At 36.6% G+C, this 15,027-nt stretch overlaps 2 protein-coding genes across 2 annotated transcripts; one reads left to right on the top strand and one right to left on the bottom strand.

Annotated features, from left to right (window-relative positions):
* Positions 1-1,316: 1,316 nt before the first annotated feature.
* LOC127987084 (SLAM family member 9) lies at positions 1,317-8,187 on the bottom strand. Its single transcript, XM_052589378.1, has 6 exons — positions 8,020-8,187; positions 5,092-5,409; positions 3,153-3,485; positions 2,948-3,052; positions 2,769-2,830; positions 1,317-2,492 (listed from the first exon to the last, which is right to left on the bottom strand). The coding sequence occupies exons 1-6, from the start codon at positions 8,180-8,182 to the stop codon at positions 2,445-2,447; spliced, it is 1,029 nt and encodes a 342-aa protein (XP_052445338.1). The 5' UTR covers positions 8,183-8,187; the 3' UTR covers positions 1,317-2,444.
* Positions 8,188-10,961: 2,774 nt separating this feature from the next.
* On the top strand, positions 10,962-14,837 carry LOC127987090 (uncharacterized). The gene is made up of 5 exons (XM_052589385.1): positions 10,962-11,487; positions 11,781-12,101; positions 13,005-13,340; positions 13,518-13,629; positions 13,718-14,837. Exons 1-5 carry the CDS (start codon positions 11,415-11,417, stop codon positions 13,818-13,820), a joined length of 945 nt encoding a protein of 314 aa, XP_052445345.1. The 5' UTR covers positions 10,962-11,414; the 3' UTR covers positions 13,821-14,837.
* The last annotated feature ends 190 nt before the right edge of the window (positions 14,838-15,027 follow it).

The following is a 15,027-nucleotide window of genomic DNA, read 5'->3' as shown; positions in this document are numbered from 1 at the left end:
CCCATCTACTGATGATTCTGGACCAACATTACTGTCCAAAGATATAGACATAACCTGATTCCTGCCCCTAAACCTAACCCTACCCTTCATGTTTTCCCTAAAATCTGTGGACATGATTGCTGATTAATAAGGGTGACCCTAACCCTGACAGTTGTTGATAGTCCCAGTTACTGTCTTACAAGGCTCCTGTCCCCATAATAGGAGAAATCAGATGCGTTGTGTGCACTGTGTGAACATGATGTAGTTCTAGACTAAACGTTTCCTGGAAATGGTGTGTAACGGGGTTTAAGATACATTTTCTCTTGTTTGGTGGGTGTGTCAAACATGTCAGCCCAATCAGCAGCAACATGAATATAAACCCTGCGGTATTAAAGAGACAGCTCACACAAAGTAATTAACATCAAAATAAATTCACAAGAGCAAGTATATTGTTTGTACAGTTTATTTACATTAAAGGCAAAACAATAATAATAAGTACACATGTATAAATTTGGAAGTTCTGTAGGTCCCACTTTATATTAGGTGGCCTTAACTACTATGTACTTACATAAAAAAAAAAAAATACAATGTACTTACTGTGTTCATATTGTATTGTAAAACACTTTTGCTGCTATTGAGGTGGGATAGGGGTAAGGTTAGGGAGAGGGTTGGAGGTATGGGTAATTTTAAGGATGGGTTAAGGTGTAAAGTATAGGTCAACAGTGTAATTATAAATGTAATTACAGAAATTAAATACAGATGTAATTACATGTATTTTTTTTAAAATATAAGTACAATGTAAAAACATGTATGTACACAATAAGTATATTGTACAAAATGATTAATTAAAATTTAAGTACATAGTAGTTAAGGCCACTTAATTGCAATGTCTTCTGGTCCTTCCTTTCCTTAAGACGGTGTACTAAAGACAATTTAATTTAACATAAAAATACTATACATATTTATGCATTTTGCTATTGTATTTTGGAGTAAAACATTCATAAATGTCTCTATTCTCCTCTCATTATATATTGGTAAACTTTACAAAATCATAGCACAACAACAGTGATCAGCAATATTGATAATCCTAATACTCCCATTAGAAATAATGTCATATAGATCATAATATATTCTCGGAGGTACGAAGTGGATTATCATTCAATGTGAGGCACATTTTGGATCACAATAACTAGGAACCACAGTTTCCACAAACCCCTTTCACTTAATTGGGATGTTATCTTTTATTCTGGACAGCAAGGGCAGTAACTTAAACATTGAGCTTATTTTTCAGTATTAAACATTATAAAAATTTAATAAGACTGAAAATTCTTAAAAAAAAGAAAAGGCCTTCTCAGCTGCCATAGTTGCAACTCATGAATAATCAAAACAGGGTCTTCAACGCACCAGAGTTTCCATTAAAAAAAAGTTTTGCACTGTTTTGTCTGGGTTCAGACTGATGGCTGAAGGTCTAGAATTCATGGCAGCTTTCATTGGCCAAGGCCCGCCCATGGAGCTGTTTGACATGTCAATCAACCAATCACAGTTAGCCTCATTCAGTGTTACGTTTGGGGATGTGGAAATGTCACCACAATAACAGACTGGTGACATATTTTAAAGATTATATGCCGCGAACTTTAAATATTACATACACATACTTTTGAGAATCCAGAGTTTAGTTGATCCCAGAGGTGGAAGTCACACATGTGCGAGTCACAAGTAAGTCTCAAGGCTTAATCTTCAAGTCTCTTGGGTAATCAGACCAAAAGGTGACTACAGCTCTAAACTACAGCTCTTCCTTTTTATTATAAAAAATGTGCCATTAATTAAATGCCAAGATTAAAAAAATAAAATAAAAAAAACTGGTCTGAGATCAGGCAAAAACCACAAATAGACACTGGCTCAGAGATCATCGCTCCCCAGTCTGATTGCGCGCTCTGCGTCACTGTAAAGATGTCCAACCTTCATGAAGCAAGAATCATCTATTTATAGCGCACCTTGTGGGGTAAAAGTAGCGCTATTATTAGAGAGACGTGATTTTCCTCTTTCGACACCATGATTGTGATTATGCTAGATTTGCCAAAATATCCAGCAGCCCTTATCGTGTACAAAATATGCAATCGATATTATTATTATTATTATTATTATTATTATTATTATTATTATTATTATCAGAGAACAGTAAAGGGCGGAATCAGTATTTAATAGGCTAAAGTTTCTTGCATGTTAAGATAGAAAATAAAATAAAAAATTAGTTGAGTTTCAGAATGATATACTACTTGTAAACCACTAAATTAAACAGCAGCGAACATTCAAGACATAACAATGAGAGTGGATGTGAAAAAAAAAAATAAAAATAAAAAAATAAACAAATAATCCTGGCCGAGAATAATTGTAACCTAAAGAGGTGTGAAGCAGGACCTGCAGAGCTGCAATATCTATTTTATTCCAGTAGATCCTGTATTTGATCATCGCTTTGTTGTGACATTTCCATACACATGTTCATTCATTGATTTCTGCAAGGGAAAATATACAGTAAATCAAGAGCAACACCATTTTAAAAGTTATAATTGAATCTTGCTTTAGATTCACTCCGAGCGATTATGCAGGCTTTAGAAGACCTTATTAAAGCTTCTGTAAAATAATTTCATAAAAATGTCTACTTAAAAAAAAAAAAGGAAAACAAAAACTTTAAAAGAAATCATTCAATATAGGAACATCTGTTTTAAGAACTATACTGTACAAACGAGTATCAGACTGTCTGACTGCAACAAATTCTTGTAACTTCTTACCTTTTTTCGAGATGATGATTTAAAAAGCACTGAATGAGTCTTGTCTTTCCTTTTTGTCTGACCTGCAATAACAATGAAAGAACACATACATGTTAAAACTACCAGGCTGTCAATCTTAAAATGAAACTTGTGCCTTATAAATAGATAAATATTTGTAAAATATATAACAATTTTTTTACATTTCCTGCAGATGCAGAAGATCGCGACTGCAACTATAATCAACAGAGATCCAGCAGCAGCTGCAGCAGAGATCAGCACTATCAGAGACACAGAGACTGGAGGAACTGATGAAGAGCAAAAGAGAGACAGTCATGAATGTAAGTGAACGCAACAGAAGACAGAGATCAGATCAGTAAATAAACACTTAAACCAGGGCTGCTGTACCTGAACATGTGTGACAGAGTTTGCTGATGTCCAGATGTGTGGTCTGGTTTGTGATGGGATTGTTGATCACACAGCTGTAGCTGTTTTTCTCCTGATATTCCACCTCCAGAGGTAGAGAGAGACTGATGCTGAGATCAGACACACTGATGCTGGACAATAAACTGTTTCCTTTGTACCAGGAGAGAGTCACATGACCCACATTCACCACTGAACACAACAATGAACAATTCTGCTGTGATGAAGATGATGATGATGATGATGATGATGATGATGGTGATGATGACGAAGAACATAGTGAAGAGTTACTGCTGATGATAGGAACAGGCAGATGAGCTGAAAACATGAGGTAATAAAACAAATATTGATAAATCTAATCAACAATCCTATTTTTAGAAGGTTTCTATCATCTCAAACAACAAAATTACTAAGGGTCAAATAAATTTAGGTGACCACATTAAAATAAATCCACAAAAGACATTTTATATACATTGAAAGGACATTGAATCTAAGTTAACTGTCTACACTGATGTTTCAAATATATTTTAAGAAAACAAAATGTGGGTAAAATAATCCCAAAGGTTTGGTCTTTTAGCCGATTTGGATGTTCCTTCGAGTTTTCCTAAGGGGTTTTATAATGTGTTTTTTTTTTTTTTTTTGTAAAATAAAGCATGTGGTAAACATAACTTGAAAATAATTTTCATGTTTTGTTGTACAATGTAACTTACATCCATACCCAACATAAAAATGTGGAAACAGTTATGTTCATTTTTGAAAATGTATATTTGGGCAGCGAGTGTGTGCAGTTTACATTTTAGAAAAAAAAAAACTTAAAAGTATTGTCATGTTCACCACAGGCTTTATCTTTCTCATAAATTGTACCTCCCCCTACACCCCCTATTATAAAACCCCATAGGAAAATCTCAAGGAAACTTCTGCGAATTACAGTTCCTGGTTCTGATGTCAAAGTTCCCCTATATTGGAATAAGTTTGTCAGCAACTTCCGGTTCACGCAGACTTTAAGGAGTGCTGAAAGTGCACTGCTTTAAATGAACGGAATAGCATACGACACAAGGACTGTTCATTTCAAATCAAAACTGAAACTAAGATATAATTCATTACTCTGCTGCTAGCACAATTGGCAAGTTAAACTGTTATCAATGACTTAACAATGCCTTAAAGACGTCCTATTGGAGATGCATTATATAATCTGACAAGTTACAGCCATCTAGTAGGAAGCCATTGCTGTAAATTTAACATTTTTATGAAGAAGTAAATGAATGATCAGGATCTCTGCGATACACCTGAAAAGTTAATTGTAGAAGTCTTCAAGATTCTTAATTAAAAAAAAAAATATAAATTATTTTGTGTGTTTGGTGTAACAGAATATGTTGAGATGCTTTAATGTTCAAAAATATCACTTTATTGTTTTTCAAATACTGTACATTATTGTAAGTCTTCTATGCCCCGCCTCTCTCAAACAGTCCCTCCTTCCAACAAACGCAGTCTGCTCTGATTGGCCAAACGGGCCCAGTGCATTGTGATTGGCCGAACACTGCAGGCACTCTTAGGAAATGTAATGGCTCTTTCCATAATCGCAAGCTTCATCTTTCAAAATAAATGTAAAGACAATTAATAATGTCCTTAGTTTTACCATCAGTTCAAGCCTGAAAGAGGAACAGATTCACGTGACAGACACCGTGATGAATGAAGCTCGTATGCAGTACACAAGCCACAACAGATAAGACAGCTTACTCCACTGTGTGACACTGTCTCTTTCTCTCTCATTCATCCGTGCATGTGCACACACACACACACACAACACGCACACATACACATCACGTCACAACATTACGTCACAAATGCTGTTGATGGAGCTAAACTTGTACTGACTATTTCTTTTATAAGACAAGCTATATATGTGAATGTCTTGACTACTCACCATAGACAAGAACACTGAACGTTTTTGATGTTTTTTTCGCTCCACTTATCTCTACTCCATAGTCTCCAGTGTGTTGAGTTGTGATGTTTGTGATGGTCAGAGATCCAGTTTGATTGTCCAGCTTCAGTCTGTCTCTGAATCTCCCGTCAGGACCATCAGATGTGGAGAAGTTTTGCTTCTTTCTCTTTATTTTAGCTATTTGAGATTTTTCATCTCCAAATTTCCACAGTATATCGTCGTCCTCATATATTTCAGTAACACCAGTGTGTAAAGTAACAGAATCTCCTTCCGTCACTGACACTGAATTTCCAAACACACCTGAAAAAAAAGCAGATTTGAGGTTTCTGAGGGCTTACAAAACCTGAAAACAGCTAATTGTTAATAAAACATTCAGAACAGCAGCAGAAACACAAAAGGAATTGAGAGATGATATGCATACATTATATTAATGGAGTTTTAACATTATCTACTAGCTAGAGCACAAAAAATTTAGGAAGCTTTAAGGTTATTTTCAATATCAAAACTTGATTTAACCTGCACATTTTCAACAGCTTATCCTTCTTAATTATGGGACATTAAGATCTGGAGATGAGTTTCACATTGAATTTATATTACTTTAGTTCTTAGTACTTTACAGAAGATGTTTTGCATTTGTAAGATATATATATTTTTTATTTATTTATGAAAGATACAGGTGAAGAGTGGATGTAATATATATGCATTTTTTAAGCCAGCCCTGTTGTGTCCAGTCCCACAGCTCTTTCTGTTTTTCATTTTTCACTCAGCACTTTTTATTCTTCTTTAAAGGATTACATCCACTCTGCACCTGTATCTCTCATTGAAACTTTTTGCGAGGCTTTCAATCACCCAGCTCATATCTGGTCTGGTCATACCTTAGGTTTGTAATATCTCAGCCTATAAATATGTGGACATATTATGAAGTCTACAAACAGGACATTATTAGGAGAACATCTGAAATCTGCAGAGGATGCAGAGGATTTGTGGCATCAGCGATCATAAGACTGTTGAAAGAACTTGTAATCTGGGTCAGGCTTCACAGAAAGGAGAAGTAGCCAGCGGATTTTCCACGAGTGGAATGGGCCCCAAGTAAAGCAACATAAATCACTCAAGAACTCAGCCAGCTGCAGACTATATCAACAGGGTAAATTTCGGGAACATATAGCACAGGACACAAGCTGAGGATCTGATCATCCTGTAGCGGGCCACCCTTGTAGAGGGTGTATGTAGAAAGGTTGAAACACCCAATGGTGTAAGAGTACACTACTGACAGTGTGGCTCGTGCACTATTAACCTGAAATGGCACCCTGACTCACATTTACAGTATCTCACATACAGTTCTGAAAACCCCTACCAGTTGATTGTCTAGCACTTCTAGCAACAAGGTAAATCTAAAAAAAAGTGCCACCTACTGACAGAAGAGACAGCGTCGTCTGTGTTTTTATTCTGTGTTCAAAGTATGGTTCTTGTAGTGGTAACCAATGTATAGTAAACAAATACTATGGTTAAACTGTGGTTGATGCATGTTTAATTTTTGTAAAGGGCTTCCAGAGATGGGCTGTTGTACATCTGACGGTGTGTGAATTTAGCTGAACTTTCGAAAGCTGAACTTTCGGCATCGTTACTTCAATGTCGCACGATCCTTCAGAAATCATTCTAATACAATATTGTAAAAGCCTTTGCTGTCACATTTGATACATTCTGAAGTAAGTGCTAACCACACTAGGATCGATATTTTTAGGTGCGGAACAATAGATCCGCCCACCTCTACAACACACTGCATTTAGAGTCGGGGGTGTAAACTTTTCCACAGGATGGTTGGGGTAAATTGCTCATACTCTGTCTAGAAATGTAAATATTTCATGTACTGTTGCTTCTGGAGGGCAGTACTAAAAAAAAAATAAGAACTTTAAACCAAACAACCATCAGATTCAATTGTGTGAAAAGTCTGAAAAACAGATAATAATTCCTGCCATGTTACGGTGTGTCAATCACCTTGTTCAAAAGTTTACACCCCAGGGGCCTCATTTATATAATGTTGTGCAGAAACCATCCTAAAATGTATCTTACGTTCATCTCTCAAATATGCTCTAAATGTGTGATTCATAGAATGAACGTACGCACAGTAAATGCACGTATGTCTCTCTTTCAGATGTGATATCTATGAATCGCTACTGATCTCGAACTTGTGCGCAACAGAATGGTTTCAGCTCTGTGCTTCGTAAATGACTCCTTATTAATATCATTAACATGTAGAAGATCACAGTGATCATCCAAATTCTTTCATTTAGAACAGCGAGCTGCAAGAACGGCTTACGTTTTCAAAAACCTCCAGTACTCGAAAAAAGAAAAAGTGCGTACGTCTGTTCAGTCAAAGACAGTTTTTACAAATATAAACGCTGGGGTGGATTTAAACACACACACACACGCGCTCTTAGATCAAATCTGAGCATCTGCACACTTTATAAATGAGGCACCAGAGCTCTTAATGTTATGTGATGCGTTCTGCATCAGTGAATGTTGGCAGATGCTGATCATCAAAGTAACAGCATGCATATCAAGTACAAGAAACAAACGTATGGAAACATTTGACCCAGTTCTTTGGGTTAAATTCAGTTATCAGATGTTCAAATGAGACCTGGATGTCAAGTGAGCACTGAATCAAAAAAAACAAAAGCTTATGATCTCTCTTCATTTTTATTATTTTTTAAATCAAATATTTATTGCAGGATAATGTGCTACGTTTTTGAAATGCAATTCTCGAATTGGGCCTTGCAGAAGATTTGAAGGTGGCAAAATGGAGAATACACAATTTTCCATCAATCTCTGTGATTTTTAAGATCTATTTAAAGAATGCCACTGACATTAATCCAAAATAAATAAAAAAATATATATGTATTTATAACTTACCAATCAGACTCCACCAGCACAAACAGGACAAAACAAATATGAGAAGCATTTTCTTCAGTTGTTCAGTGAGAAGGGTTGAATAAGTTAATAACGTCTGCCGATTGTGACATCTTCTCAGCTCCTTTTCAGAGTCAAACTGAAACCTGCTGTGGTCGGTTCTCATGAGAGCTGAAGAGTGTGTGTTCTCGTACATATGTGTTTAATCTGTAGGTGAAGGGTCTTCTTCCTGCCCCGCTTTTATTGAACCGCACAGTTGATTCTGTCAAAAAAAAAAAAAAGTTTAATTTTTATTTTTTTAAAACATTTTTTACAGTGAAATAAGAAAAAAATAATAAACAGTCAAATTATTATAAATGATTAAACTAGACTCTTACCTGTCACATGTCGCTGATAACATGCACAGATCGACAGCTTAACAAAATGCAAAATAATACCAGACTTTTGGTTGGCTGCTACTGTAGCTTTCAGCAGTTTTTATAAAGCATTTGGTTCAAACACATTACGCCATTTTTTAGGGCCGTGATGTTGGGCCTCATTTGGCACAACATAAAAACATCAAGAGCTGACATTTGGAACACGCCACAAAAACCAGCACGACAGATGCCCAAAAATGGCCCGACATCACAGCCCTAAAAATAATGGTAAGCAAGTGCTGCTTTGGTTGCTGTTACATAAGTACTGTTGCAGCTGACACAACGCAGCAACACATTTACGCATTCACTGCTAGTTCTTTGATGTCGACTTGATGTGTCACAGCCTTTAAAAAACAACATTCATAAATAAGTAAAAGTGGCTATCATTACTTTTTTTTTTTTTTGAATCTGGCGTGTCACTTTTCATTCTGTTTTGGGGTAGGGACATACTAAACCGATGCCAAAAAACACTAGAACACATTGGACAAACTACTGCTAATGACAGACTAGCGAGTGTGCTCTGCACTTGGGTGACAAAATGAAACTCTCCCATACCAGCAGATGGCAGTAGTCAGTTTTTTTTTCCATGCAAACAGGGAAACTGGGAGAACTAGAACTGTGGATATACAAAGTAAGCAGTTGTTTTTTTCAGTCTTGTCTGCTGAGTTGCAAATGCCACTGGCATTGTCAGTCCTTGGTCTTCTTACTATAGGTTTTTTATTTTTTTAAAGAAAGGAATTGATAGAATGACAGGAAGTATCTATGCTCATAATACTTTCCCCACCCCCTGTTACTATAATTGCTGTTTTCACTTGCTTTTTTGTATGCAGTGGGGAAGGGTCTGGCTGCAGACTTGCACTTGCACTCTCAGACACTTGTGCTCCCGCTAGCGACGTCACTTACAGTCTTTATTATTATTATTATTATTATTTATATTTATTGATTTATTGATTATATTTATATTTTTGTTTGAATCTTTCAACATTTTACAACAGTAGCCAGGTGGTGAAGACAATAAAAAAGAAACCAAATTACAATGTCACTTGCAATCGCTACTTGCATTCTCAGACTTGCACTCTCCGACACTTGTGCTTCCTCTAGCGATGTCACTTGCAGTCTTTATTAATTCATATTTTTTTTGTTCTATTTATTTATACGTTTTTGTTTTGAATCTCTCAACATTTTACAACAGTAGCCAGGTGGTGAAGACAAGCAAAAATAAACTAAATTACAATGCAACTTGCAATTGCTACTTGCATTCTCCGCTACCTGTGACGTCACTTGCAATCAACACAAATCGTGCTTGTTGCCAATGGAGACAAGAAGCTGTGGTGGTGATTGATTACACGATTAAAACTAAATTAGTAGGCCTACTATTACACACAAAGTTTTTCGTTAAGTGTTTTCCTCCTGTAGAAAAAAACAAACACTTAATATGGCATAATGTATTAGGATATGTTAGGTTCAATTAAAAGACCAAATTCGATATATAGTTATTATTTAATGTACAATAAGGCAAGCAGATGGCTATGAACAATGCGAGCACTTAATGTGGCCTAATAACAGACTAAGATGATAAAGACAATTCAGTAGGCATAGCCTATATGTCTTGTTGTAGACTCAAAGTATATATGGACCAGCAAATATGAACGTGCATTATGAAATGCATTAAGTGATTTTAAAAGGATCAGCTCCGTACAGGCAGGCAGACAAGTACAGAACGCAGTGCGTTAAATTGTACATTAAACGTTTTCCTCCTATAGAAAATCAGTATAAATAAAACACATAATGTAGCTTAATGGACAAAGACAGTGATATAAACGAATTGTAGACAGTTTATTCTATATGGAAAAATGCTTAACGCGAAACTTTGCGCGTTGCGTTTATTCACCACCACAGCTTCTTGTCTCCATTGGCAACAGGCACGATTTGTGTCGATTTCAAGTGTCTCAGGTAGCAGAGACTGAAAGTAGCGATTGCAAGTGACATTGTAATATAGTTTATTTTTGCTTGTCTTCGCCACCTGGCTACTATTATAAAATGTTGGGAAATTCAAACAAAACGTAAAAAAAAAAATCAATAAAATAAAAAATAAAAACTGCAAGTGACGTCACTAGCGGAAGTGCAAGTGTCTGAGAGTGCAAGTCTGAGAGTGCAAGTCTGAGAGTGCAAGTGCAAGTCTGCAGCCAGACCCTCTTGATGCAGTGTGCAGCCAGTGTGCAACAATATCCAAAGTGTATAATCTGAACAAAATTTGAGTCATTGAATATTGTTTCAGCTGCTGTTTTTCCAGACTTGTTCCTGGTTGCACATGCTTGAACATAGCATGCTACAATGCAGTGGCGTGCACGGGGTGTGCTCCAGTCCCCTTTGAGGTCCGATGCTAAATTGCCCTTGCGTTCCGGTCTACCCTCAGTCCACGATTTCTGCCGAGGGCAGAGTAATACACCCTACTCATCACGTACTACCCCCACCCCGCCCCCGGTCTGCAATTGTGCCCTCGTTACGCCATTTCGCCCCTGCCCCTCCAGAGGACTGTGTACACCACTACATCGTATCTACTGTTATGAACCTGTTCCCGTATTCACATTTTCCATTTAACAGCTGTCAGTTGTTTGTTTTTTTGTGTTTTCAGGGTGGGGTCAAGCAGTTTGCATGTGATGACTGATAAGAAGGTTCTTTTTTTTCCCAGTGTGAGGCCTTTTCAGTGTGAGAGGAGTGACATTTCTATTGCCCTTGCCTAATGCAGTTAAAACATGTACCAGCAGGTGCTTATGTGACAAAAGATGATGCTCTTTTTTTCCTCTCTGGACTCTACAGATGGTTTGTATGAGCATAAAAACGTTCACTACATCACCGCTCTACCTTGCATAGGGAGGCTCTGATGACACTTTCACTTGACCTGGCAATAAACCATATTGCCACTAAAACAATTTTACGAGCACAGAGCACTTTTGATGACTTTGAATCCAGATTCATTTTATGAAGGGAAAAGTGGTGAAAATGAAGCCTCTCTTTAATTGGCTCGCCGTGATCTTGTTTTTACACCACTATGGTAAGACCTTTATTTATTACAATCTCTTTTCCGCTGTTGCACTGAGGTCTTTTTGAGGGGTTTAAGGGGCTGTAAGGGGCTGGAGCTGATGTTTCTGGTGTGGAGGCATGATCTAACAGTGTGGATTGTGTATGGTTTAAGATCATCTATGAGACTCATGTCTGTTTGTCTGATGAGTAATTGTGAGAATCAATTATGTTCTTCTGCTGTTTGTTTGCAGGTGTTTTGAATCCAGGCATATTTCTCTAATTTTGTGTATTTTGCTTGACTTATGCTGTGTTTTTTTTCTTCAGGTGTGTCTGGTGCTGATACAGACAGAGTGTCAGTGTCTGTGAAGGAGGGAGATTTAGTCACTCTACACACTGGTGTTGAGCCAGGCAAACTAAATTATATCGCATGGTATTTTAATGACACTCAAATCAACGGAAATCTCAGTCATAATCATACAGATGTTCAGTGTAATAAAGGGACTGAGAGATTCGGAGACAGACTGAAGCTGGACAATCGGACTGGATCTCTGACCATCATGGACATCAGAATCACAGATGCTGGAGTTTATAAACTACAGATCATCAACAGCAGCAGCAGTAAAAAATTCAGTGTTGATGTCAGTGGTGAGTCATTTAACAAATGCAGTTTATATATGTTTAAAGTATAATCAATGTGTTTTTTTTTGTCTATTGCTTACATTTTACATCTCCATTTTACTATAAAACCCTCAGTAATATCAAAAACTCAGTGATTCTGGATGGTCCATCTGATAGAAAAAAATAATTAAAATGTAAATTTAGGTAAACCTAAAGTTCTGCTAAATGTTTAATTGCCTTTTTGACTAGTGAAATTATAATCTATGCCACCGCAAAACTATTAAAATAATGTGACAGCTGTGATCAACTAATGAATTGTGTTAGAAAGCAACACGTATGTTTGTTATGATGCAAAAACTCAATTTTAAAAATTAAATGCAATATACAGACAATGACACATGTGCATCAACAATGCCGTGCATAGATCTGATCGGCTGGTTGCTTTCTATCAATGCTTCATGAATCTATCGCCTAAGGGGGTCTATGCTCTAAAACACATTAAAGGCTCTTGAAATACATTATTAAACAGCTTATTCAGATTTGAAACTAAAGTCCTATTCAAACCAGTACGATAACAATAACGACAGCAATATAGATATCCACAGCAACACACAATATTATTCAGTTTATTAAAAGAGAAATTTAAATGCTAGAGCTCATGTTGTAAAAGTTTATATAGTTCATCAATATTGTTTTATATTTAGAATGTTTTTAGATCTGTTTCTTAGTCATCAGTGTTATTGTTATCCTTGCCGTGAAAGGGCCTTAAGCCATTTCCGTTTTAACAGTTAATGTTTTTCACAAGAAGCTGCCGTTGAGTTCAGATGAAGCTGACAGTGTATACTCATCCAAATCTGACCAGTTTCTCTTATAATCTGTCCGAATAACAAACAAAGTGATCCCCCAGCAGCTTGTCGGTTTGTGTTTCAGGTTTGTCTGCTACTGAACGATATCAAATCAGACACGTGATGAACGGAGAATCTATCACTTTAGTATCCGGTGAAGCAAAAGACAAGTGTTATTTAATGACGTGGTACTATAATGACAATCTCATCACTGAAATGACTGGAGATCAGAGTAAGATCTGTACGGATGATCAGTGTAAAGAGAGATTCAGAAACAGACTGAAGCTGAACCAAACCACTGGATCTCTGACCATCACAAACATGAACATCACAGACTCTGGAGTCTATCAACTACAGATCATCATCAGCAACAGCAGTCTTTGTATCGCCAGAGTGAAGAGATTCACCGTCACTGTCTTCTGTGAGTATCCTGTGAACATTGTTTCCTCTCCACTCTCGGAGATATGATGCGGTTTTAAACTGCTTTTGCTAAAAACAACAGATCTGCTATTTATTGTTTAAATCAGTATCATGACCAAATTAGAAACTTTTATTTGAAATGATTCTTAAATGCTGGATATATTATTGCTGTTTTCAGTTCCCGCGGTGGGGATTTGTGTTCTTGTTGTTTTGCTGTTGATGAGTGCGACTGTAACTGCTGGTGTGATCTACTGTCGCCAGAAGAAATATAAACCGCAAATACTGAACATGTAAGTATTGCACACAACTGATTTAACAAGATATATGACTCACAGTTCATCAATCAATTAACATTTGTATATCTGTGTTTCCTCACAGGAGAATGATGTTATCCCGCCACCGAATCAGAAAGACGTTGCTTAAGGGACTTGGCATGACGTTAAATCAGACTCAGGACGAGGCTGGTTATAAATTAGTATAATGTTATTGATCATTTTGATACTTTCATTGTTTCATAAATACATTATTAGGACATGACGATGGAAAGAAGAGCAGCTGAAACTTAGCTTTGTGGAGAAATCCATAAGTTAATGACTTAGTGTTTTGTGTATTAATGTGGGCCTTTAACAGTCAAACCTGACTTTGCTGAGAGTATGTCTGAAGTTCAGTGCCTGTAAGACGCAATGTTGTTATTATTATTATTATTTTTTTTCTGAAACAGATAAACAAGGAAATTAATCTTTGTATGTTTGTGATATTTTTAAAAATAGGACTCACTCGTGACAGGAGGAGTCTGGGTGTCTCTAAAATATGTCTGTGTGATCAGAAATTACATAATCAGATTCCAACACCGAATAACTGTTTTCGGTATGAGCTTAACTGCACAGGCGGAGTATCCTGTAACAGATTGTTATGCTGTATTTGTGCTATTTCCCTTTATTGTTCTGTTTTCCTTTCTGCCGCTTAGGGTGTGTGGGGATTTTTAGCCACAAATCAGGTTAACTGAGGCCGATCGGAAGGAAAGTCACCAAGCCAGTTTGACTTATGGACCTTGAGGCCGGTGAGAAGTTTGAAAGACACTGGCTCCCCGGGGGGCATCGTGTTTTTCTGGTGTGTAAATAATTTTTTAGGCCTATTGCACTTTTTTTTCATCCATGCTTGCAATATTAATGTCATATTATTGAACTTCTCATTCGGAAGAAACAATTCTTTGCAACCACTACTGGAATCGTGATCCATGAATAAATGGATCATAAATGGATGACATGCATCTTCAACCGGGGAGAAAAGCAATCACGAAAGCAGAAATTATTACAAAATGACTGCTTTGGTAGTTCTAGTGTTAAAGGCCTTAAAGTGCTTGAAACCTGCATTGCTGCTTGCAGTAATAAAATGTCTAAAGTTAGGTGAAATATGTTCATTCAGCGTTACACTGAAAAATGACTTATTCTGACCTGTACTTACTTAAATACACAAAATAAAAAGTGATTATACTACATTTTATTGTATTTCTTCAAATGGACCAAATTTACTTTAGCCACAAAGTAAAAAAAAAAAAAAAATTAAAAGTAAACATTATAAACTGGTATATTTGTCTTTCCAGCTGATTGAAAAGATTCGGCTCAATAATGGTCACCAAATGGGTATCGAGGAAGATACCAGTTTTATTATATTCATTTAAAATGTGA

Source organism: Carassius gibelio, chromosome B22 (genome assembly GCF_023724105.1).
Source record: "Carassius gibelio isolate Cgi1373 ecotype wild population from Czech Republic chromosome B22, carGib1.2-hapl.c, whole genome shotgun sequence".
Classification (NCBI taxonomy): domain Eukaryota; kingdom Metazoa; phylum Chordata; class Actinopteri; order Cypriniformes; family Cyprinidae; genus Carassius; species Carassius gibelio.
This window is presented reverse-complemented; position numbering and strand designations above follow the sequence as displayed.